This window comes from Hypanus sabinus, chromosome 11, assembly GCF_030144855.1.
Source record: "Hypanus sabinus isolate sHypSab1 chromosome 11, sHypSab1.hap1, whole genome shotgun sequence".
NCBI classification, from domain to species: Eukaryota; Metazoa; Chordata; class Chondrichthyes; order Myliobatiformes; family Dasyatidae; genus Hypanus; species Hypanus sabinus.
Genome location: NC_082716.1, coordinates 95,484,646 through 95,511,989, shown reverse-complemented (window position 1 = coordinate 95,511,989; position 27,344 = coordinate 95,484,646). Strand labels below are relative to the sequence as shown.

General features: G+C 42.6%; 1 protein-coding gene across 1 annotated transcript in view; it reads left to right on the top strand.

The window, feature by feature from the left end:
* The window catches only part of LOC132402202 (nucleus accumbens-associated protein 1-like), a 67,185-nt gene that overhangs the window by 16,504 nt on the left and 23,337 nt on the right, over positions 1-27,344 (top strand). The window contains exons 2-4 of the mRNA XM_059984921.1: positions 17,225-18,034; positions 19,640-19,813; positions 23,849-23,954. Coding sequence (XP_059840904.1) covers positions 17,251-18,034; positions 19,640-19,813; positions 23,849-23,954 — 1,064 coding nt within the window. The 5' untranslated portion in view covers positions 17,225-17,250. The remainder of the gene's footprint in view (positions 1-17,224; positions 18,035-19,639; positions 19,814-23,848; positions 23,955-27,344) is intronic.

The window sequence follows — 27,344 nt, the reverse complement described above, 5'->3', positions numbered from 1 at the left end:
CATGAATGGCCCAGCAAAGTCAATATGTACTCTTTGGTGAAGATGGCCACTCCCAAAGATATCAGAGCAGAATTAGGCCATTTGGCCCATCGAGTCTTCTCTGCCATTCAATCATGGTTAATCCTTTTTTCCTCCTCCTTAACACCATTTCCCAGCCTTCTCCCGGTAACCTCTGATGCCATGTCCAATGAAGAACCTATCAAAGTCTGCCTTAAATACACCCAACAACCTGGCCTCCACAGCTGCACGTGGCAACAAATTCCACAAATTCACCACCCTCTTGCTAAAGAAATTCCTCCGTATCTCTGTTTTGAATGGATGCTCTTCTATCCTGAGGCTGTGCCCTTTTCACCATGTGAAACATCCTTTCCACATCTACTCTGTCTAGTCCTTTCCACATTTGAAAAATTTCAATGAGATCCCTGCCCCCTCCCCCACATCCTTCTAAGTTCCAGCGAGTACAGACCCAGAACCATCAAACATTCCTCATATGATAAACCTTTCATTTCTGGAATCATCTGTAGCAGTGCCTGGGGTGTACATTTTGAACTTTTTGACATACCGAACAACCTTTGGGCAAGTCCTCGATCTGTTTATCTATTCCCTTCACAAACATCCTCTCATTAGCATTTAGCGTCTGAGATAGCTTCTGATCAATGCTACCATTTAGGCAAAAGTTGCCTGTTGATGTCGCACTGAGTGCTTTGATTGTGTGCCAATCTAGGCGGATTTTTCTTCACTGATCACATACGAAAACTGTTGGCCCTCCACTTTTCTTTTCTTTCTTTTCTTTTAAAATCTTTTTATTAATTTTTAAGCAAACATAAATGAAACATGAATACAGAGAGTTTGAGAGTACATAGTTAATAGTTTAAGTAGACATTTAAATATATGATCATCAATATATAATAACCTCCCAAACTCATAGTATTTATGAACAAAAGAAATTTTTAAAAAAACAACCCAAAAAAGAGGGGGGAAACATGGGCCATTGCATAATGTCGAATAAATACAGTAGTGCCAATAACTCCGAACCTCCATCCAAATAAGTAAGGATAGTAAAAGTGAGGTTTAGGAAAAGGCGATTTAATTCATATGAAAATGTTAAATAAATGGTCTACAGGTTTCTGCAAATTTAACTGAAGGATCAAAGACAACACTTCTAATTTTTTCTAAACTCAAACAAGAGATAGTTTGAGAAAACCACTGAAATATAGTTGGAGGATTAATTTCTTTCCAATTCATTAAAATAGATCTTCTAGCCATTAATGTAACAAATGCAATCATTCATCGAGATTAGGGGGATAAACGACTATTATCCACCATTGGTAAACCGAAAATTGCAGTAATAGGATACGGTTGGAAATTGATATTCAGAACTATTGAAATAATACTGAAAATATCTTTCCAGTAATTTTGCAAACAAGGGCAAGACCAAAACATATGGGTCAATGAAGCAACATCAGAATGACATCTGTCACAGGTTGGATTAACATAAGAATAAAATCGAGCAAGTTTATCCTTGGACATATAAGCTCTATGTACAACCTTAAATTGTATTAGGGCATGTTTAGCACAAGTAGAAGATGAATTGACTAATAGTAAAATTTTCTCCCATTGCTCAGTGGGTATAAGACAGTGAAGTTCTTTTTCCCATTCCTTCTTAATTTTTTCTGATACCTCTGGCTGTATTTTCATGATCATATTATAAATGACAGCTACTAAACCCTTTTGACAAGGATTCAGAGCTAAAATTCTTTCCGTAATGTTCGATGGACATAGTTCCGGAAAAGACTGTAACTCATTGTTCAAAAAATTTGACTTGTAAATATCTAAAAAAAAAATGAGTTTTAGGTAAATTATATTTATTAGATAGCTGTTCAAAGGACATAAAGCTATCATCCAAAAATAGATCACGAAAACATGTAATACCTTTTGTTTTCCATAAAACAAAAGCTTGATCCATAAAAGAGGGCCGAAAAAAAAAGTTAGATGTTATAGGGCTTGATAAGATGAACTTATTCAAACCAAAAAAAATTACGAAATTGAAACCAAATTCGCAATGTATGTTTGACTATAGGATTAGTTATTTGTTTATTCAATTTAGATAAAGAAAAAGGAAGTGAAAATCCTAAAATCGAAAACAATGAAAAGTCTTGTACAGATTTACATTCCAAATTTACCCATTGTGGGCAAGCAGCTGTAGTCGATTCTTGTGTCCAAAATATTAAATATCGTATATTAACTGCCCAATAGTAAAATCTCAAGTTTGGCAAAGCCAAACCGCCCTCCTTCTTAGGCTTCTGTAAATATTTTTTGCTTAGTCTAGGATTTTTATTCTGCCACAGATAGGAAGATATTTTGGAGTCAATAATATCAAAAAAAGATTTAGGAATAAAAATTGGTAATGCTTGAAGTAAATATAAGAATTTGGGTAATACCATCATCTTAATAGCATTAATTCGACCAACCAATGACAAAGATAATGGAGATCACCTGGTCGCAAGTTGCTTGATTTGGTCAATTAAAGGTAAGAAATTAACTTTAAATAAATCTTTATGTTTTTTGGTAATTTTAATACCCAAATAAGTAAAATAATCTGTGACAACTTTAATGGTAAATGTTTATAAAATGGAACTTGCATGTTTAATGGAAATAATTCGCTCTTATTAAAATTCAATTTATAACCAGAAAAGTTACTAAACTGAGCAAGCAAGGACGAAATAGCAGGAATAGATCTCTCGGGGTCGGATATGTATAGTAACAAATCATCAGCATATAATGATAACTTATAAGTCCCTTCCCCATGAGTAATACCCAAAATATTAGGTGATTCACGAATGGCTATAGCCAAAGGTTCCAAAACAATGTCAAATAGTAAAGGACTTAAAGGACAGGTTTGCCTTGTACCATGGAATAAATGAAAAAAATGGAGATCTTTGACTATTGGTAAAGACCGACCACTTTTTCAATACATAAAGCTCTAACTGCTTTGTTTGGCCTTCATACATCACTTTTACCTTCCATTCACCTTTCGGAGATATTTATTCACCTGTATACGTGTTTAGCATCACTGAGGTCTTCTCTAATGGTATCTTAGAAAATAGGCTGTTGTGGTCAGCCTCTGAAATTATAGACAAAGCTGACCCTGTCTCCAGCTCCATTTACAGTTTTACACCAAGCACATCTGTTGTGATCCATATGATTCTGTGATCTGCTTCAATTATACTCTGCAGTTCTAGGCATGACAGTTTACATTTGTCAGATTCAATGTTGTCTGATTCTGTTTTACATTTGCTAACTTTATATATTTGCTTAGTTTTGTGTTTGGGAGTTATAAACTTGGTTGTCTGCCTTGCACATTCTCGCTATATGACTTTTTCTTTGTACCAACAGTCATCTGCACCTGGGAGGATTTCCCACATCAATACTTGGCTTTTTGCACCATTCAGGAATATTTTGTGCATTTCACATTCTAACCTCCTTTCCTGTAGTGCTGCATACTTTGCTGCCATCTCCAACGATATTGCAATGGTCAGTGACTATTCTAAGGTTACGTTTCTTATTTTCAGTATCCTCTTTTCAGTGCTTTGACTAGGTGTGCCAGGGACAAGCCTGTTCCTTAACGCAGCAGAAAGCCAATCTCTAAAGTCACAGTACTGGGAAAGTTTGCACAGTTCCGCAATGAATTCGGAAATGCTTTCATCTTTTGACTGGTCCCTTTTGTAAAAAGCCAAATCTCTCCGCTATTACCAGCGGTTTAGGGCTCACGTGATTTTGTAAAATTGTAACAATTTCAACGAACGTCTTGCTTGCTGGTTATTCCATCAAATCCTGGGAACTTATTTCGCTTAATGTTCTTTAAGTGACCTAATGTTACCTCCTTTATATCAAAATCCCCATCAAATTCTCCTTGGTAAGTACTGATGCAAGTCAAGTCAAGTCAAGTCACTTTTTACTGTCAATTCGACCAAAACTGCTGGTACAGTACATAGTAAAAATGAGACAACATTTTTCAGGACCATGGTGTTACATGACACAGTACAAAAACTACACTGAACTACGTAAAAAAAAAACACAGAAAAAAACTACACTAGACTACAGACCTACCGAGGACTGCGTAAAGTTCACAAAACAGTGCAGGCATTACAATAAATAATAAACAAGACAATAGGGCAGTAAAGTGTCAGTCCAGGCCCTGGGTATTGAGGAGTCTGATAGCTTGGAAGAAACTGTTACATAGTCTGGTCATGAGAGCCCGAGTGCTTCGGTGCCTTTTCCCAGACGGCAGGAGGGAGAAGAGTTTGTATGAGGGGTGTGTGGGGTCCTTCATAATGCAGTTTGCTTTGCGGATGCAGCGTGTAGTGTAAATGTCCGTAATAGTGGGAAAAGAGACCCCGATGATCTTCTCACCTGTCCTCAGTATCCACTGCAGAGTCTTGCCATCTGAGATGGTGCAATTTCTGAACCAGGCAGTGATGCAGCTGCTCAGGATGCTCTCAATACAACCCCTGTAAAATGTGATGAGGATGGGGGGTGGCAGATAGACTTTCCTCAGCCTTTGCAGAAAGTAGAGATGCTGTTAGGCTTTCTTTGCTATGGAGCTGGTGTTGAGGGACCAGGTGAGATTCTCTGCCAGGTGAATACCAAGAAATTTGGTGCTCTTAACGATCTCTACTGAGGAGCCGTCGATCTTCAGCAGGGAGTGGTTGCTCCGTGCCCTCCTGAAGTCAACAACGATCTCTTTTGTTCGCATTCAGAGACAGGTTGTTGGCTTTGCACCAGTGCATTAGCCACTGCACCTCCTCTCTGTAAGCTTGTTCTTGCTGATGAGACCCACCATGGTCGTGTCAGTGGCAAATTTGTTGATGTGGTTCGAGCTGTGTGTTGCAGCACAGTCATGGGTCAGCAGAGTGAACAGCAGTGGATTGAGCACAGAGCCCTGGGAGGCCCCCATGCTCAGTGTGATGGTGTTGGAGACGCTGCTCCCGATCCAGACTGACTGAGGTCTCCCAGTCAGGAAGTCTAGGATCCAGTTGCAGAGGGGGGTGTTCAGACCCAGTAGGCTCAGTTTTCCAGTCGGTGTCTGAGGGATGATTGTGTTGAATGCTGAACTTAAGTCTATGAACAGCATTCGAATGTACGTGTCTTTTTTGTCCAGATGGGTTAGGGCCAGGTGGAGGGTGATGTTAATGGTGTCATTTGACGAGCGGTTGGAACAGTACGCAAACTGCAGGGTGAGGGGGGCAGCAGGGTCTTGATATGCCTCATGACGAGCCTTTTTAAACACTTCATGGTGATGGATGTGAGTGTAATGGGACGGTAGTCATTTAGGCAGGACACTGAAGACCTCTTCGGCACGGGGATGATGGTGGTGGCCTTGAAGCATGTTGGAATGGTGGCGCTGCTCAGGGAGATGTTGAAGATGTCAGTGAGAACACCTGCTAGCTGGTTTGCACATCTTCTGAGCACTCTACCAGGAATGTTGTCTGGTCCAGCAGCCTTCCATGGGTTGACCCTGCACAGGGTTCTTCTCACATCGGCCACGGTGAGACACAGACCTGGTCATTTGTAGGAGGGGTGGACTTCCTCGCTGCCACATCATTTTCCACCTCAAAACGGGCGTAAATATTATTCAGTGCATCTGGGAGGGAGTCATCACCTACACAGTCAGGGGATGTTGTCCTGTAATTGGTGACATCCTGGATGCCCTTCCACATGCACTGCGTGTCACCACTGTCCTGGAAGTTGCTGTGGATTCGTGGGCGTGCGCACGCTTTGCCCCTCTGATGGCCCGGCACAGTTTGGTCCTTGCTGTTGTTAAGGCGGAGTCGCGGGTCCTCAGCAGCGCACACACCTCCGCAGTCATCCATGGCTTCTGGTTAGCGTGTATAGTGATGGTCTTGGACAAAGTAACATCATCAGTGCACTTGCTGATGTAGCTGGTCACTGATGCTGTGTACTCCTCGAAGTTGGTAGAGTCACCATCGGTTGTAGCCTCCCTGAACATGTGCCAGTCAGTGTGCTCAAAGCAGTCTTGAAGAGCAGAGATGGCTCCTGCTGGCCAGGTTTTCATCTGCTTCTGAACTGGTCTGGAACGCCTGATGAGCGCTCTGTATGCTGGGATTAGCATAACAGAGATGTGGTCTGAGTAATTGAGGTGGGGGCAGGGCTCTGCCCGATAGGTGTTGGGGATGTTTGTGTAAACCAGGTCCAGCATATTCTCCCCCCTCATTGCAAAGTCCACATACTGATGGAATTTGGGGAGCACTGACTTAAGGTTCGCGTGGTTAAAACCACCGGCGACAATAAACAGTCCATCAGGGTGTGCATTCTCCAGTTCGCTAATGGCCCTGTACAGTTCACAGAGCGCCTCCTTAGCATTAGCACTGGGGGGAATGTAGACACCAACTATGAGGACAGAGGTGAATTCTCATGGCAATAAAATGGTCTGCACCTAACAGCCACAAACTCCACTAGCAATGAGCAGTATCTGGAAACCAGCATAGAGTTCTTACTACACCATTCCGTATTGATGTAAACACACGAGCCACCACCGCGAGTCTTACCAGAGAGAGCTGCATCCCTGTCCGCTTGAAACAAGGCAAGCCCATCCAGTTGAAAGGTGGTGACCGAAATTCCATCATGTTTCTGTAAAAACATACACACAGCAGACTCTGTACTCCTGCTGAGTATTTCGTTGGAGTTGGATGTGGTCCAATTTATTGTCCAGGGAGCAGACATTAGAGAGCAGAATGGATGGGAGAGTCAGCTGGCTAGGCTTTACTTTTTGCCTGGCACGGACCCCTGCCCGCTTGCCTCGCTTCCACTTCCTCGCACATCGCTTACAACGTCTCCATCTCCAGCCACCAGCATCAGGCTACTCTGAGGATTGTTGGCCTGATGCAAAATACTAATTTAAGACCTCACCCACCATCCTTTGCCTCCAAGCACACGCTCCCTCTTTGCTCTTGACATAAGTATATAATGTCTTGGGATTCCTTTTAATCCCACTTGCCAAGGACTTTTCATGGCCCCTTCTGGATCTTCTAGGTCTCTTCTTGAGTTCTTTTCTTGCTTCATGGGGTCTGTTTGAATTTAGCTTCCTAAACTGTACATATACTTCCTTGTTCTTCTCGACTAAATTCACCACCTCTCTTGACATCCGATATTGTTTTTCTCTGCCATCCTTGTCCTTCCTCCTTCCTGGAACATACCTGTCTTATATTCTGTGCAGTTTTAAAGTATACACCTGAAACCCCTTTTTACCAGGCATTCCTAGAGTCATATCTTGTTAGCCTCTCGTTGACAGCCACTGAACTCACAAAGTGAGAAAACCACCTCTCACAAACTCCATATGTGGGTCTCACCAAAACTGGAAAGTTAGGATGTCTCAGCCACCCAAACCCTGATCTGTGTGAATACTGAGTAAATACTGCCCCCATGCAATTAGCCTTTGGCAAGAAATAACATTGTATACTGCAATTGTAAAGAACATATATGTTTACAAATTTCAGCTTTATTGAACAGTTAGTAGGAAAAAGAAAAAAGTAAAAAGAGCCCATTACAGTTAAATCAGTCCAAATATGCATATAAGATGGAGCTCATTTTGATGTTCTCTTTAACTCAGTTGCTTGACCTTTCATGTCTGCGTGAAAGCACACAACGCCTTCAGAAAGTCGCATGAAATCCATCTCGAACAGACTGACTCCCTCACAGGTGTATTGGTTCTTCCTCCTTGAGGCCATTTAGCTGCATAAAGCACCTTGTGCAACAAGAACAGCATCCTCAGTCATCTCCCTCTGGTCTTCTCCCAGTTCCTGCCAAAAAGGCCTCACCACACAGCAGAGTCCATCACAAAAACCTCTCCACCCAGTGTTCTCTGGAACCTTCTCCCAATTCCACCATCCTGATTGGTTGACACAACATTCCCAAGTTGAACAACATAGCCCCTTATCTTTAGCTCAAACCCAAACAGACTGCTCTTACAGAACTTCTAAAATGAAATACCTACAGCATTGGAGTAAAAATCTTAACCATGTCAGATATAAACTTGCCCAAAAGAGTAGTGGTTTCTCGTGCCCCACAAACGACCAGGAGATGCAGAAGATTCTTCAAGTATTAAACTTTAATTTGCAAATCAAAGCTGAGACAGTCATTGAGCTAGTCGCTGATTACCTACCGATCCTTGTACACAGCATTTTTTATAGCAATCTCCTGGTTTAGTTGTATTAGCATATCCAATCGGTCTATAGCTGCGTATCACAAATACATCCACCACTGTTGTTTCTACCTATTGACTTAATCATGTTCTAATCTACATCTCTTAGCTACCTCTCATTAACACACCATTGTCTTCTACATTCTTAAGATTTCATTCTCCTACTGAATTGGATACATGCATAGCAAATAGCAAACTCAGACTACATAGTTTTGGTTACACAGCAAACAATGCAACTTTTATACTCCAATATATCCCCCCTTTGAGACCCATAGGGTCTCACACAGAGAAAGAAGACTAAGAGTCCACTCACAGAAGCCCCATAAACTCGAGCACTTATTCCCAAATCTCGGGTTAAACTATAATTTTCTGCGCCAAGACCTCAAAGTATTCTCTCCCTGTTACCCTGGGCCGCTGAGCCAAAAACCTGTCCCTCTGTACCTGAGTCAGGGAAAAAGACTCAGAAGCCCTTACAATCTACTCCCACACTGTCGTTTTGCTCTTGTTCATCCTGCAGGTGTTGTAGGCTGTAACGATATATTTTCGGTGTTTCTTTCTCCACTAAGCTTGCTTCAGTAATTGCCACGAGCATCGGAAATTGTTTGGTTGCAGCACGCATTACAAGAGATTTGAGACAAGGAAGAAAACAGCACAGCACAAGCGCACAGCTCAACAATACAATACTGACAGTTATTGCCATTTTAGTCAGCCATGCTCCCCATCCTCTGAGTCACTTTCTAACCAGTTAAAGAACTGATGTCCAAATCCTGCATTCTGTTTGACCTCTGTCCGCAGATTCTTTAATTTATTCATTGCTCTGGTGAAAGACCCGTCTGGGCTAGTATTGTTTGGTATGAAAGTGCAGCATTGATCTCCAAACATTACACACACACCCCCTTTTTCTGCCAAAAGCCAATCCAGTACCTGTCTGTTTTGCCACGCCATCCTGCTAGTTGCATCCAGCTGTTGTCCTAAGGCCTCCAGTGCATCATTGGTGTAGTTGATGAATTTCTGTTGATTGTAGTATATATAGTTTATCCATTCAACATTTTTGCTTACCCCTATCACAGGTATGATAGCTTCCCAGCCTGCAGCAATCTCATTCCGTGCCTTGAATTCGTTAGGTATACCTCTCGGCTGTCTTATACTGTCAATCCGGATTGTTGGGTCAGGGTAATATTTTCTCTGCTGCCGTAGCAGAGTCCGCTGCTCAGGGAAGTTAGCGTTGGACTGTACTTCAGGGGACATTATAACTTCCTGAAGCAGCATGACATGCGTACATGTTACTGCCCAATTGAGGGGGAGCGTAGATCTCAGACCTCCTTCCTGTCCACACAGCCAACAAGTGTCTGCTAATGGGATAGTCTGAGAGACCATTGCACCCTCAGGAGGAGGGGAACTCATCAAGTGTCTTTTACCTGGGGTTACATCCCACGTCTGAGTGCAGTTGGAAGTGGCCAACCAGTTGAGTGCCCACCCACATGAAACATTCGTAACTCAGATGGTCCTGCATTATAAGCTGTTGCAGTGTAGGTGTCTGGCTTCTTTTATTTATAGCCCATGGTCTGCTGTAATTGCATTCAGAGGCAAGCTTGCTTTGATCAAACTGCAAGGAAGCCTGATATAGCATACACCAATAGGGGCACATTGGTGCATTGTTCATACAGTTTTGATAGCAGGGATCTGCTTTAACGCAAATCCTCATGACACAAGCCCTAACCGGACCTGGACACTGTCGTTCGCATTGTTTCCTGTGCTCTCTTCGCCACCATGTGCAAGTGGAGAAGTTATAAGGCATGGGAACTACATGCTGAGTGGGGCTTTCCCTTGAGCACAGGTAACAATTCTGTCTCTTCATCATTCCTGCTGTGTAAGTTGCCCATTGATACCACTGATTAGTACGTGTCTGTAACCATGGTGAGGAGGTAAGTGTTGTGCTCCTCTTACTTCTTTTCTATAGGTTCTGTGGGAACTTACCAGTCCCATTTCATATCTGCCATACTAATGGTTCCCAAGTCTGCACTGGAGTATATGGGTGCTTTGTCCCCAGGGGCACGACTGGTCGTTCCCAGCTCATCCCCATTATCTGAAGAAGCCCTGCTATCCACCACCACATCCTGAGGGTTTTCAGGCCAGTCCTCAGAATCAAAAGTTTCCCTTACCAATTGATCAAACTCCTGAGGTGCAGCGTCAGCTTCTTGTTCCTCCTGTCTGTCTCCCGCTAACTGCTCTTCCGCATCACTTACCTCGCACACCTCAGCTGATTGCCCTTGCGGGACTGCCCTCGTGCAGTGGTTCAGATGGTACCAGGTGGAGCGTCCTTCTACCTGAACTGTGGTAGGTGATGCCTTGGTCACCGTAAAGGGTCCTTCCCTTCTTGGCTCGTTCCACTTTCTCCAAAAAACTCGCACGTAAACCTGGTCTCCTGGTTTGATAGGTCCTTCCCCTTGTATGGTCTCCGGGTCTTTTTGTTTTTCCTGTGCATAAATAGACCTATGTATCATAGTTAGCTGCTGCATGTATTGTTTCAATTCTATTTCCAATTGTTCCAAACTAGGTCCTTTATACGGCCCTTCTCCACTGGGGCACTGGCATGGGCCTCCCAGTGAGCATCTCATGCGGTGTCAAGCATGTCATTCGATTAGTTTGCATGCGGTAACACATGCAACGGTAAAGCATTGACCCAATTAAGTTTAGTGTCTGCACAAATTTTGTTCAGTTTGGCTTTCAGGGTTCCATTAATTCTCTCTACCATGCCCTGCGACTGAGGGTGGTATACACATCCAAATCTTTGCTTTATCCTCAGCGCCTGTAGTACCAATTTGACCACTTTCTGGATAAAAACTGAACCATTGTCGGAGCTAACTTCTGTAGGTATTCCAAACCTTGGGATCACTTCATTTGTCAGAAATTTTACCACTCCCTTTGCCCCTTGATCTCTTGAAGGTACCGCCACCACCCATCTACTAAATCGATCAATTACTACCAGCATGTATCTTTTCCCTCTCACTGTCTTTATCATGTCTACGTAATCGATCACTAGATGTTTAAATGGTCCTTCAGGTACAGGAATGTGACCTATTGGGGTTGTAATTCCCTTCCGAACATTATTCTGTGCACATACCTCGCACTGTGACAAGACAAAGTCCACTGAAGCCTGTAAATAAGGTGACCAAAAACCATCCTTCTTTATTTTCTTTATCACTTCCCCCCTTGCACAGTGGTCAATCCCATGCGCTTCTGAAATCAGAATCATCAGTAGAGGGGTGGGCGCTACCAACAAACCGTCTTCCATGCTCCACAAGCCTTCAGAGTTCTGCTTGGCCCCCCTTCGTCTCCACATTGTCTGTTCTGCCAAAGTTGCCTTACCTTGTATTTCAATTAAGTCCTCTACCTCAGGTTCTGGAGTTAGGCTTACCTGGGGGGCAATGACAGCTGGTGTACATCCAGATGCTTTTCTGGCTGCCTCATCCGCAGCTTGATTTCCCTTTGTTATTAGGGTAACATAGGGTAACAGAGGAAATGAAACAGGTTGACATTAGGAAGGAAATGGTGATGAGAAGACTGATGGGACTGAAGGCTGACAAATCCCCAGGTCCAGATGGTCTGCATCCTGGGATACTAAAGGAGGTGGCCCTGGAAATTGCGGATGCATTGGTAATCATTTTCCAATGTTCCTTAGATTCAGGATCAGTTCCTGAGGATTGGAGAATGGCTAATGTTATCACACTTTTTAAGAAAGGAGTGAGGGAGATAACAGAGAACTATCGACCTGTCAGCCTGACATCGGTGGTGGGGAAGATGCTAGAGTCCATTATTAAAGATGAAATAGTGGCATATTTAGATAGCAGTGATAGGATTGGGCCGAGCCAGCATGGATTTACCAAGGATAAATCATGCTTGACTAATCTGTTGGAGTTTTTCGAGGATGTAACCAGGAAGTTAGACGGGAGATCTAGTGGATGTAGTGTACCTCGATTTTCAGAAGGTATTTCATAAGGTCCCACATAGGAGATTGGTGGGTAAAATCAAAGCTCATGGCATCGGGGGGAAGACATTGACATGGATGGAAAACTGGTTGGCAGATGGAAAGCAAAGGGTAGCAGTGAATGGGTGTTTCTCGGAATGGCAGGTGGTGACCAGTGGGGTGCCACAGGGCTTGGTATTGGGACCACAGCTGTTTACAATTTACGTCAACGATTTGGATGAAGGCATTGAAAATAACATCAGCAAATTTGCTGATGATGCTAAGCTGGGTGGCAGTGTGACATGTGATGAGGATGTTAGGAGAATTCAGGGTGACTTGGATAGGCTGGGTGAGTGGGCAGATACTTGGCAGATGACGTTTAATGTGAATAAGTGTGAGGTTATCCACTTTGGGAGTAAGAACAGGAAGGCAGATTATTATCTGAACAGTGTAGAGTTAGGTAAGGGAGAAATACAAAGAGATCTAGGAGTCCTTGTTCATCAGTCACTGAAGGTGAATGAGCAAGTGCAGCAGGCAGTGAAGAAGGCTAATGGAATGTTGGCCTTTATTACAAAGGGAATTGAGTACAAGAGCAAGGAAATCCTCTTGCATTTGTACAGAGCCCTGGTGAGACCACACCTGGAGTATTGTGTACAGTTTTGGTCTCCAGGGTTAAGGAAGGACATCCTGGCTGTAGAGGAAATGCAGCGTAGATTCATGAGGTTAATTCCTGGGATGTCTGGACTGTCTTACGCAGAGAAGTTAGAGAGACTGGGCTTGTACACGCTGGAATTAAGGAGATTGAGAGGGGATCTGATTGAAACATATAAGATTATTAAAGGATTGGACAAGATAGAGGCAGGAAATATGTTTTAGATGCTGGGAGAGTCCAGTACCAGAGGGTGTGGTTTGAGAATAAGAGGTAGGTCATTTAGGACAGAGTTAAGGAATAACTTTTTCTCCCAGAAAGTTGTGGGGGTCTGGAATGCACTGCCTTGGAAGGTAGTGGAGGCCAATTCTCTGGATGCTTTCAAGAAGGAGCTAGATAGGTATCTTATGGATAGGGGAATCAAGGGATATGGGGACAAGGCAGTAACTGGGTATTGATAGTAGTTGATCAGCCATGATCTCAAAATGGTGGTGCAGGCTCGAGGGGCTGAATGGTCTACTTCTGCACCTATTGTTTATTTCCCTTTTTATGTGCCTGGCATTTTACTATAGCCAATGCTTTAGGTTTCATTATGGCTTTTCTTAAGTCTAGAATTCACTGACAATGTTGTATGGGATCTCCACTACTTTTTTAAAAACCTCTCTGTTTCCACACTGCCCCGAACAAATGGCATACTCCATGAGCATATGCCGAATCAGTATGGATGTCTTCTTTCTCACCTTCCATCATTTCACATGCAGCTGTCAGGGCTTTGATTTCTGCTAGTTGGGCGGAACACGGTTGGAGACAGGACTCCATCCTAATAATCTTATAGCTTGACTGATCCTGCTGCACTACTGAGAACCCTGCATGATTTCCATCATAATCCCTATAGCAAGAGCCATCTATGAACAGAACCTTTTTATCTGCATCCTCTAGTGGTTCTGACCGTAAATCTGCTCTCAATTTGGCAAATGCCATCGTCTTCCCTATACAATCATGGGGTTCTCCTTCATAGCCCAAAGGGACAAAATCGGCTATATTACTGGTAGTGCATCTCTGTATAGTTATGTCTGGAAATGTCAATAGCATCTGATACGCAGCTATCCTGGCTGGCGTCAGCACAAATTTCCCTCTTTCCAGCAATTCTGCTACTTTGTGGTTTGTGTACAGAGTCACAGGATAGCCCGGGGTTACAAATGATGCCTTTTCATATGCACTTCCATTTCTCGTTCTCTTTTTTGCCCTCTTAGATTTATCTTTTGGTTTGTAATTTTTAATTAGTGCCTCCATGTCTTCGCACAAGCTTACATCAAACGTTGCTTCTCTTGGCCATTTTGTGACCAGGTTTTTGGTTCTCTTTTCCCATTTTTCTGAAGTTTTTGTGATCTCATATTTATTTACGAGGATTTTTTTGCTCAGAATCTCTCCTGCAGTTCCTTTACCTGTCATGTTCTCTCTTTTTAAGGTATTTCAGAGATTCACAGTTCGTTTACTGGATAATATTATTTACTCTAATTCTATGCTTAGTCTATTGTCTATCTACCAGCGCTTTAAACTATATATTGGACTGTCCTTGTTTCCTATTCTGTTCTGCCAGTATAGACCTCTATTCAGAGCGGTATCCACAGAACTTTCTCTTTGCACCTCGTCTATTCAGACCTTTATCTCTTAAGGCGGTATCCACGAGAATTTTCTCTATTTTCCTTTCCCTGCCCGTTCAGACCTTCGTTTCATACGAAGCGGTATCCACAGGGATTTTTTTCTATGTACCTCGTCTATTCAGACCCTTATTTCTTAAGGCAGTATCCACGAGGATTTTCTCTATTTTCCTTTCCCTGCCCGTTCAGACCTTCGTTTCATACAGGGATTTACCAACACCACGTGGAATTTTTCTCAACTTCTTATTAGCTTATTTGTACTTACCCTCACTGCAGTGTTCTTGATCAATCCTCTGAGCCTCCTGTTAACCCTCAATTTTGCCAGATTCTTTGGACCGGAGAGACCCTTCGGCAGTGGTTCCACACTTCTGAGACTCCAAGACCTCCCCAAAACCAAAAGAATTCTTAGTCCAAATTGTCGCAAAAAGCGCTTACCTTTTGTTTGGGTGCACCCTTAATTCTGTTAGCCTTGAGGGGGTCCCTAGAGGACTGGAAAGCGTTCCCAATCTGCCGTTTCCTTTCCACGGGTCTCTTTCCGGTCCTGCCGCAGTCGCCGATTTTGTCGTGGTTTGTCGTGCCCCACAAACGACTAGGAGACGCAGAAGATTCTTCAAGAAGTATTAAATTTTAATTTGCAAATCAAAGCTGAGACAGTCATTGAGCTAGTCGCTGATTGCCCACCGATCCTTGTACACAGCATTTTTTATAACAATCTCCTGGTTTAGGTGCATTAACATATCCAATCGGTCTATAGTTGCGTATCACAAGTACATCCGCCACTATTGTTTCTACCTATTGACTTAATTATGTTCTAATCTACATCTCTTAGCTGCCTCTCATTAACACACCATTGTCTTCTACATTCTTAAGATTTCATTCTCCTACTGAATTGGATACATGCATAGCAAATAGCAAACTCAGACTACATAGTTTTGGTTACACAGCAAACAATGCAACTTTTATACTCCAATAAAAGCAGCTGTTCTCAGTGAAATCTTCCTAGTTCCTGCCTAATGCTCTTATAATTTGCTCTGCTCCAATAAATGCACTCCTCCAAGTTCCATCCTTACTCTTATGTATAGCACTCTTAAAATTTAAGAAGTTGTGAATAACTGTTCCTTAATGGTTCTCATGCTGAAAAGTTAGTCACTTGACTAGGCTTATTACCCAACACCAGATCCAGTATGACCTGGACTATCTGCATATAGTAATTAAAGGAACTTTCCTGGATGCACCTGACAAATTCTACCCCATCTAAGGTCCGAGTTGTTTTTATATCTTTCCCTAATTTGCCTGTATGTCTGTTCTTCAATGTCCTTGTACATATTGGGGGGGGGGGGGGGTGGCGTGTAGTATTGTCCCATCAGAGTGATTTAAACTTTATTTTTGAATTCTCCCCATATAGACTTAGCGAATGAGCCTTCTATTATGTCTGCTCTGTGTGCAGCTGTGATATTGTCCCTGATTCACAACACACCTTTGTCTCGGCACCACTCCTTTTACCTCCTTCTCTATCTTTACAAAAACATTAAAACCCTGGAACTTTAAGCATACATTGTTGTTAATCTCTTTGTTATGGCCACACCATCATAGTTTTATATACTGATCCATGTAAGTTTATCACCCTTACCTATAATACATCTATCATTACAATACACACACTTCAACCTATACATTATCTTGCCTCTGCCTGTTCATACTGGTCATAACATCGACCTTTCTCTTAATCCCTTTCTACTGCTCTAGTTCCCATTCCCGCCAGCCTTGTTTAAATCTTCCTGAATAGCAATATAGAACAAACCCAGGGGTGACTTAGAGGGATGTAGGATTTATATATAGAACAACACTAACCCAGGAATGAGTTTGTGGGGTGTGGGATTTATACAGAGAATAACACTAACCCAGGAGAGTGGGTGGCGATGTCAGAGTTGTATTAAGAATTAGACAAGCAGGATATAGAATTTAAAGAGATGTGGAATTTGTATGCTGAATAACACTAACTCCAGAATGAATTTGTGCTTTTGGGGTTTGATGTAGAACAATTCTGATATAGAAATGCGATGGAAGATGAAATCAAATTGAGGAAGTTGCAGAACCTTTGTGCATGAAACAACACAACCAAGAACTACATTAACAAGGGACTGAGTTCAAGGGTTTTGTGAGGTTTACAAATTTGGAACAACATAATTCAGGACTATGTTTGAAAGATCGGTTGTGTTATATAAAGAAAAACATGAAACCAGAAGTGAACACAAGGAAATCTGCAGATGCTGGAAATTCAAACCAGGAGTGAGTTCGCATTGAGGTTTTCAGCATGAAATATAGTTGAGGGATTCTGGGGTTTATATATAGAACAAGTGTCATTGAGGTCTGAGTTCAAGAGATTGATTGATTATATAACATATACACCAATTCTGGAGTGTTAGGGCGATAGGTGAGGCTCTATATGCAGAATAATTAAGGCTAGCAGTAGTGAGAGCTGGTTGTTGTTTGGTTGAAACTCCTTGGTTTCTGTGGCCCAGTCTGGGTACTTATGAAACAAGATGTGAAAACTTGATAAAGGGTCTCCGCTGGAAATGCCAACTGTTTACTTCCCTCAGTAAATGCTACCTGACTTGCTGACTTTCTCTAGCATTTTGTGTGTGTTGCTCAAAATTTTCAGCATCTGCCGAATCACTTGCATTTGTGAAGACTGATGTCTGCTTCTTTCTCTCTTCCCTTTGAAGGCTGTTCTAACCCTTTGAACTCAAACATGGCACAGACACTGCAGCTGGAGATTCCCAACTTTGGAAACACGTTGTTGGAGTGCCTGAATGAACAGCGATTACAGGGGCTCTACTGCGACATCTCCATCGTGGTGAAGGGACAGACGTTCAAGGCCCACCGGGCTGTTCTGGCTGCCAACAGCTCCTATTTCCGGGACCTCTTTACGGGAACTACCCGGGCAGCCTTCGAACTGCCAGCAGCCGTGCAGCCCCAGAGCTTCCAGAACATTCTGAACTTCTGTTACACTGGGCGGTTGTCCATGAAGGCAGGCGAGCAGTTCATGCTGATGTACACAGCAGGGTTCCTGCAGATCCAACGCATTGTGGAGAGGGGTACTGAGCTTCTGTCCAAGGTCAGCTCACCCAGGTGTGACTCTCAGGGGCTGAGCGCTGAAGAACCTGGCTGGGAGCCTCAGAGCTCAGCCCCATCCCTGCCCCTGGCACTTCCTCTCCCACTCCCATCCCGAGTCAAAGTGGAGCAGAGTGATGTGGGCTGTGGCCGGGGCAGACGAGCTGCCGAGGGGTGCACAGCAAGCAGCTCCAAGTCTGCCCGCCTGACACATGAGGGAGGAAGTGGGCAAGGCTGCACTGCTAATGCACCATGGGACAACGCCAGCCCAGGAGGCAGCAGCCTTCACCCTAGTGACAGTCCCTTCTCCTGTCAGAATGATGAAGAGGAGGAGGGCGAAGAGGAGGGGCTGGAAGACATGACAGAGGAGCAGTATGTCCAGATGTGCAGCATGTACAATGTCATGAGTGTCCCACATGGAGGTAAGCTGACACCAGTCAAAGGGAAGAAGTGGTGCTCTCATACTGAGGGAGTACTTCCACCCCATTATGACATAGCTCTGCACTATGTGGAGACTCTGTATCAGAGCACTATTCTGAAGAAGTGCTGTTCTATTTATTGTAGAGGCAATGTTGCATTATCAGGAGGTGCTTTTTTTTTTGGAGTGCTTCCCTTTCGCTAGGCTTGTCTGCGAGACTGATGTTGGGTTATTTTAAGTGAGTTCTGCACTACCAGAGGGGCCAGATTTCAGATCTGACACATTTGGTTAATAGGCATGGTCATTCCTTTTCAATGTATGGGAAAGATCAGGTGGCACTTTCGAGAAGGATTATGGGCGTGTTCTTTTGTGCATGGTCAAGGTTTGTGCGCCAAATACTAAGGGAAAAATGACTAAACAGTGTTCATAATAGAAAGATCTAAATATAAAATCTGAGAGGGAAAGGTCTGTGTTACAAGGCAAGGTTTTCAAATTGTTAAATATAGTGGATAGGAGCTTTGAGTTGTTAAGAGATTATTATGTTAGTAATTGGTAAAAACTGCTAAATAAACAAATATAGCAACAGGAGTGTGTCATTTTGTCCTTGAGCCCATTCTACTATTCACTGTCATTATAACACACTTTGATTTAACAACTTACCTTCCCTCGCCATATTACCCTTGAAATCTTTTATCAACAAGATTCAGAATGGATAACAAAGTGAGTGTTTATAACTCTCATTTTGTAAGGAGAGATATGAACTTTTACCACTGGAACAACAAGCCCTAATGTTTAGACTATGTACCAGCCCCGACTCTCAAGTCAACAGAAACAGTTTCTCTTTCTTTACCCAATCTTTTCCTTTAATGTGTTGAAAATTTCAATTAAATGATTTTCTAAATTTCAAGGAGTATGAAGTTAGATGCTGTGATCTTTGGCTATAACTAGTCCCTTGGAGTACAGTATTCATTCTGGTAAATTTGCCTTGCATCACCAAAGTCCATAATGTTACCGATGTGGTCCAGGTTCATGGGTATCAGTAGCATACTTTATTTCCTTTTGTGTTCTGTTCCCTCAAGATATAAAACCACCAGTCTCATAGTCTTCTTGACTACCTTCTGTATCATTTGTGACATTTTACTAATCAGGTCTGTGAGCTCTACCAATTTTGGAATGCAGGTACTGCATTCTATCCTTTTCAGGTACAAAATGAACAATCTCATGTTTATATGCACTGGATTAATTTACCACACTTTCTGTACATATAAGCATATAAATGATTGTTTTCTTGCCTATCTTTGTGATGTTGACAAAATCAAGTAACTAGTTTTTCATCATCATTGTTAACTAGTTCACACTGCAAAGCAATGATTTAGAAATAGAAGATATTGGAAAAGAACATAGATGATAATGGTGAACACGTACATGAACTGAGATTACTTAAGAGGCTAAAAGAAGCAAATCTATACCCAAATTGTGTAGAAAAAAATAGCTCACACTGATAATGTAAATGGCCCCATGAGAGATGGTACATCTTTTAATAAGATGACCTGTGATTATGAAATGCATTGTGTGTTTCTCAGATGTGTTTTGTTTTGTACCCTTTCAGCAACCCCAGAGCGGGTGGAAGCTCTGCCTGATCACATTGATGGGCGTTCCAGGATGAGGATCCGGCATGACCTGGCAGTTTTGCCTGCTGACCTCATCAATCAGATTGGACATCGCTGCCACCCCAAGCTGTATGTGGAGGGAGACCCTTCAGAGAAACTCGAGCTTGTTACAGGTGAGCAGCAGAGTCTAAGACCGTATTGTGTTATATTCTTGATCCTCAGACCAAGGCGGTGGGGGGCAAATCAAAAAACTGGAGAGTAAATCTTCATCAACTATGCTGGGGAACGGTGACCTCAGGGCCAACAATGCTCAGCCTAAATAAACCGAGTTGAAGCATTCTCTTCCAGTAACTGACAAGTGGATTGGTTTCACCCTGCATAGATCAGGTCCATGTATTTAAAGCCCCAGAACATAAGAAGTATCCAGCCCATCAAGCCTGCCCCATCATTCAATAAGATCATGGCTGATCTGACCGTAAACTCAGCTCCATCTACCTGCCCTTTCCCCATAACCCTTAATTCCCTTACTATGTAAAAACCTATCTAATTGTATCTTAAATTTATTTAGTGAAGAAGCCTCAACTGCTTCCCTGGGCAGAGAATTCCACAGATTCACCACTCCCTGGGAAAAACAGTTTCTCCTCATCTCAGTCCTAAATCTTCTCCCCTGAATCTTGAGGCAATGTCCCCTAGTTCTAGTTTCACCTACCAATGGAAACAACTTTCCTACTTCTATCTTATCTATCCCTTTCAAAATTTTGTATGTTTCTATAAGCTCCCCTCTCATTCTTCTGAATTCCAGAGAGCACAGTCCCAGGTGACTCAATCTCTCCTCATAGGTTAACCCCTTCATCCCTGGAATCAACCTGGTGAACCTCCTCTACAGTATATCCTTAAGTATGGAGACCAGAACTGCACACAATACTCCAGGTCCGGCCTTACCAGTATCCTATATAATAGCAGCATGACCTCCCTGCTTTTTAATTCAATCCCTCTAGCAATGAAGGTCAACATTCCGTTTGCTGCCTTAATAACCTGTTGTACCTGCAAGCCAACTTTTTGTGATTCATGAACAAGCACTCCCAAGTCCCTCTGCACAACAGCATGCTGCAATCTTTCACCATTTAAATAATAATCTGCTCTTCTATTATTCCTTCCAAAGTGGATGATCTCACATTTACCAACGTTGTACAGTCGGCCCTCCATAATCGCAGGTTCCGCATCCGCAGATTCAACCAACCGTGGATCGAAAATATTCGGGGAAAAAAAAATTCCAGCAAGTTCCTAAAAGCAAAACTTCAATTTGCCGCATGCCGAGCACTACGCTTAATCCACGCGAATGAAATGATATGTAGGCATACCCTGCTGTAGACTCCTGCCTTTCACAGAGCCTCAGTCACCCTCCAGCACTCGTCGTTTGAGCATTGTTTGCCTCGCGTCTCGTTCGTTCGCTACTTGTGTTGTTTAAGGCTAGTAAGGGATGGCTGGCTAGCTGTGTAAAGTGCTACAGCCTCAAGAACTTAAAGATCATGGGAGAAACAGCATCGGCTGATGCTGAGGCAGCATTAGCATTCCCAGAAGAGCTGCGATGGTTGCATCTGGACTGAACATGTACAGAATTTTTTTCTTGTCATTATTCCCTAAACAATAGAGTATAACAACTATTTACTTAGCATTTACATTGTGTTAGGTATTGTAAGTAATCTAGAGATGATTTAAAGTATATGGGAAGATGTGCGTAGGTTATATGGAAATACTATGCCGTTTTATATAAGGACTTGGGCATCCACGGATTTTGGTATCCACGGGGGGTCCTGGAGCCAATCCCCCGCGGATACTGAGGGACGACTGTATTCCATTTGCTGGACCTTGGCCCACTCACTTAACCTATCTATACCCTTCTGCAGACTCTCCATATCCTCTGTACAATTTGCTTTTCCACTCAGTTTAGCGTTATCAGCAAATTTTGCTACAACTACACTCAGTCCCCTCTTCCAAATCATCAATGTAAATGGTAAACAACTGCAGGCCCAGCACCAATCCCTGCGGCACCCCACTCACTGCCAACTGCCAACTGGAGAAACACCCATTTATACCAACTCTTTGCCTTCTTCCAATCCACTGTCCATGCCAATACACTTCCTCCAACTCCATGCATCTGTATCTTATTTATAAGTCTCTTGTGCAGCACCTTATCGAACGCCTTCTGGAAATCCAAGTATAAAACATCCACCTGTTCCCCTCTATCCACTGCACACATTATGTTCTCAAATAACTCCCCTAAGCTTGACAACCGGACCTGCCCTTTCTGAATCCATATTGCGTCTGTCCAATGAAACCACTCCTTTCTAAATGTTTTGCTGTTTCTTCCTTAATGATAGCTTCAAGCAGGTGCTGTCCTGACGAAGGGTCTCGGCCCGAAACGTCGACAGTGCTGCCTGTAGATGCTGCCTGGCCTTCTGTGTTCCACCTGCATTTTGTGTGTGTTGTGGCCTATAGTTGCTTGTCTTTTGCCTACATCCTTTTTTAAAAAAGTGGCGTGACATTTGCTGTCTTCCAGTCTGCTGGGACCTACCCAGAGTCTAGTGAGTTTTGATAAATGATTACCAACATGTCTTCTGTAACCTCCACCAATTCCTTCAGCACTCTGGGATGCATCCCATCAGGACCAGGGGATTTATCTACTTTCAGGCCCTCTAGTTTGCTCATCACTATCTCTTCAGTTACAGTGATTTTTAATCCTCACCTCCCATTTTATCCATAACATCCTTCTTTGGCATATTAGATGTGTCCTCCACTGTGAAGACTGACACAAAACAGCTGTTCAATGCCTAAGCCATTTCTTTATCACGCAATATCAATTTCCCCTTATCATCCTCCAACGGATCTACATTGACTTTAGCCGCCCTCTTCCACTTTATATATTTATAAAAACTTGCTATCTGTTTTTATATTTTGTACTAATTTACTTTCATACTCTGTCTTCTCATTCTTTATTTCTTGTTTAGTTGTTCTCTGTTTCTTTTTAAAGTTTTCACAATCCTCCAGTTTCCCACTACTCTTTGCAAATTTGTACACATGAGCTTTTAATTTGATACTATCTTTTATTTCCTTAGTTATCCAAGGCTGGCCCTCCCCACACTTACTGTCCTTACTTTTGACTGGAATATACTTTTGTTGAACACTGTGAAAAAATCTCTTTGAAAGTATTCCACTGTTCCTCATCTGTCCTTCCAAATAACCTGTGCTCCCAATCCACATTAGCCAACTCCTCCCTCATCCTGTTGTAAACTCCCTTGTTCAAGCATAGTTTTAGATCTAACTATTTCATCCTCCATCTGAATGCGGAATTCAATCATACTATGATCACTCTTTCCAAGAGGATCCCTGACAATAAGATTGTTAATCTTACCTGTCTCATTATACAGGACTAGATCTAAGATAGTATTTTCCCTTTAGGTTCACTAACATGCTGCTCAAGAAAGTTATCACGGATACATTCTATGAAGTCCTCCTCAAGACTTCCTTGACTAACCTGATTCACCCAATCTCCGTGGAAGTTAAAATCCCCCATGACAACTGTTGTTCCATTTTTACAAGCCTCAGTTATTTCTTGGTTAATTGCCTCTGCCATTGCAATATTTTTATTAGGTGACCTATAGACAACACCCACCAGTGATTTTTTCCCCTTTACTTTTCCTAATCTCTACCCAGATAGACTCAATATTCTACTCTGTAGATCTTATATCGTCTCTCACGATTGCCCTGATCTTATCCCTAATCAAGAGTGCCACCCCACCTTCTCTGCCTTCCTGCCTGTTTTTCCGTATTACAGTGAAGGGATCTTTGGGATACGGGAGAGCTATGTAATCTTATGTGGAGGGGTACAAGTGAATGTGTAGAGGACAGAGTATGTAAAATCCATCGCTGTTTACTTGCCATGGCATGTACATACCCCATCCACTGTACACTTACTCGGACTGTACCTAAAGCACAGTGGAGAGGCACAGATCAACTGCAGTTTTTTCTCCTGATTTCATCCATTGACTCCTCAAGTAAAAGTGAAATCTTGCATTTTGGATAAGAACAAGGTAACTCCTTCCTGTTGTTGAAAAGCCCGATATTTCAGCATTCTAGTTCCCTTTGATTACAACAGGAGTGTGAGGTGTTATGTATGACATTTCCATTTTGTGTCATTGAATCTACAGGTGCCAGTGTGTACATAACACGGGCTCAGCTGATGAACTGCCACATCTGTGCAGGGACAAGGCACAAAGTATTGCTTCGCAGGTTGTTGGCTGCATTTTTTGACCGGTAAGTTGCAGCTCGAAGACATCATCCGGTCTGTGGGGAGTCCCAAACTCACTTATTAAAAAACCATTGAATTCTTTGCAGGCCCATTGGACAATGCTTGACAGTCAAAGAAACTCTTCCAAATGCCTCTGTCACTTTTTTTCTATAATCTTTGGTTACAGCAGTATTGTGACCACAAGAAACTGTAGAGACTTGTGAACACAGCTCAGCAAATCACAGAAACCAGCCTTTCCTCAATGGACTCTGTCTATTTTTCTCGCTGTCTCCGTAAAAGCAGTCAGTATAATCAAAGAACCCCATCCCCACCCCGTCCAGGACATTCTTCCTTCTCCTCACTTCTGTTGGAAGGTTCCTTGATCACTGAGGCCTCTTCTGGGGAGGTCTGACCTGTACAAAAAGGGCAGGTTACACCTGAACCCCAATATCCTAGCAGACAGGTTTAATAGAGCAGTTAGGGAGGGTTTAAACTAATTTGTCAGGAGGATGGGAACCGGAGAGATAGGGCTGAGGAAGGGGAAGACAGAAATAAATCAAAAATAGAATGTAACAGAGATGATAGAAAGAACAGGCAGGAGATCAGGCATAATCACATCCAGTGGGAAAATTTACAACAGAAAGCAACAAATACTGGACTGAAAGTGTTATCTTTGAATGTACACAGTATAAGAAACAAAGTGGACAACCCTGAAATTCAGCTACAGATTGGCAAGTATGACGTTGTGGCCATCTCTGAAACTTGGCTAAAGGATGGCTGCCATTGGGAGCTGAACATCCAAGGGTATACGGTGTATTGGAAGGATATGTTAGTAGGCAGAGGGGTGGTGTGGCCCTGTATATAAGAAATAATATTAAATCATTAGAAAAGGATGACATGGAATCGGAAGTTGTGCAGTGTCTATGGGTTGGTTAAGAAATGGTAAGGACCCTAATGGCAGTTGTATATAGGCCTCCAAACAGCAGCTGGGATGTGGATTACAAATTACAGCAGGAGATAGAAAAGGCATGTCAGAAAGGCAATGTAATGATAATCGTTAGGGATTTTAATATGAAAGTGGATTGGGAAAACCAGGCCAGTACTGGACCACAAGAGAGAGAGAATTTGCAGAATGTCTAAGGGATGGCTTTTTAGAACAGTTTGATGTTGGAGCCAACTCGGGGATCAGTTGTGCTGGATTGGGTGTTGAGCAATGATCCAGAGGTGATAAGAGAGCTTAAGGCTAAGGAACCCTTAGGGAACAGTGATCACAGTATGATTGAGTTCATGTTGAAATTTGAGAAGGAGAAACGAAATTCCAATGTGTCAGTATTTCAGTGGAATAAAGGAAATTACAATGGCATGAGAGGCGTACTGGCCAAAATTGACTGGAAAAGGACACTAACAGGAAGGACAGCAGAGCAGCAATGGCTGGAGTTTCTGCAAAAAATGAGGGACGTGTAAGATAGATATAATGCTGATAAATGTGAGGTGCTACATTTTGTTAGGAATAATCCAAATAGGACATATAAATGGTAGGGCATTGAAGAATGCAGTAGAACAGAGTGATCTAGGAATAATAGTGCATAGTTCCCTGAAGGTGGAATCTCATGTGAATAGGGTGGTGAAGAAAGCTTTTGGTATGCTGGCCTTTATAAATCAAAGCATTGAGTATAGGAGTTGGGATGTAATGTTAAAATTGTACAAGGCATTGGTAAGGCCGAATTTGGAGTATTGTGTATAGTTCTGGTCACCGAATTATAGGAAAGATGTCAACAAAATAAAGAGAGTACAGAGAAGATTTACTAGAATGTTACCCGGGTTTCAGCACCTAAGTTACAGAGAAAGGCTGAACAAGTTAGGTCTTTATTCTTTGGAGCATAGAAGGTCGAGGGGGGAATTGATAGAGGTATTCAAAGTAATGAGGGGGATAGATAGAGTTGACGTGGATAGGCTCTTTCCATTGAGAGTAGGGGAGATTCAAACAAGAGGACATGAGTTGAGAGTTAGGGGGCAAAAGTTAAAGGGTAACACAAGGGGGAGCTTCTTTAGTCAGAGAGTTGTAGCTATGTGAAACGAGCTTCCAGTAGAAGTGGTAGAGGCAGGTTCAATATTGTCATTTAAAGTAAAATTGGATAGGAAAGGAATAAAGGGTTCTGGGCTGAGTGCAGGCCAGTGGGACTAGGTGAGTGTAAGCGTCGGCATGGACTAGAAGGGCCGAGATGGCCTGTTTCCATGCTGTAGTTGTTATATGGTTATATATTCCAAATAAGAAATTTTCAGATGGAAGAAGGACACTACCGTGGCTGATGAGTAAAATCAGAGCCAAAGTAAAAGCAAAAGAGAGGGCAATCAAAGAAGCCAAAGCTAGTGGGAAGACAGAGGATTAGGAAGCTTTTAAAAACTTGTGGAAGGAAACTAAGAAGGTCATTAGGAAGGAAAAGATGAATTATGAAAGAAAGCTGGTGACTAATATCAAAGAAGGTACTAAAAGCTTTTTTAAGTATATAAGGGGTAAAAGAGAGTTGAGAGTAGATAGGATGCTGGAGATACTGTAATGAGAGACACATTTGGCAGAGGAACTGAATGTGTATTTTGCATCAGTCTGCACAATGGAAGACATCTGCAGGATACTGGACATTCAGGACTGTCAGGGAAGTGAAGTATGTACAGTGAAAATTATGATGGAGAAGGTGCTCAGGAACTTAATGGTCTGAGGGTGGATACATCTCCTGGGCCTAATGGAATGCCCCCTCAGGAAGTAGCTAGAGAGATTTTGGAGGCATTAACGAAGATTTTTCAAGAATCAATAGATTCTGACTTTGTGCCAGGTGACTGGAAAATTGCAAATGTTACTCTGCTTTTTAAGAAGGGTGGGAGACAGCAGAAAGGAAACTATAGACCTGTTAGTCTGACATCAGTGGTTGGGATGTTGTTGGAATCGATTGTTAGGGATGAGATTATGGAGTACCTGATGGCACATGATAAGATATTCCAAAGCCAGCATGGTTTCCTGAAAATCCTGTCTATCTAACGTACTGCAATTTTTTGAGGAAATTACAAGCATGGTAGAAAAAAGGAGATGCGGTACATGTGGTGAACTTGGATTTTCAGAAGGCCTTTGACGAAGTGTGGCACATGAGGCTGCTTAGCAAGATAAGAGCCCATGGAATTACATTGAAGTTATTATTATGGTGGAGCATTGACAGATCGACAGAAAACAAGAGAGTGGGAATAAAGGGATCCTATCTGGCTGGCTTCTGGTTACCAGTAGAGTTCCACAGGGATTGGTGTTGATACCGCTGCTTTTTACGATATATGTCAGTGATTTGGACTATGGGATTAATGGATTTGTGGCTAAATTTGCTGATGATATAGGAATGAAAGGGTTATCATAAGAGGAACGTTTGGTAGCT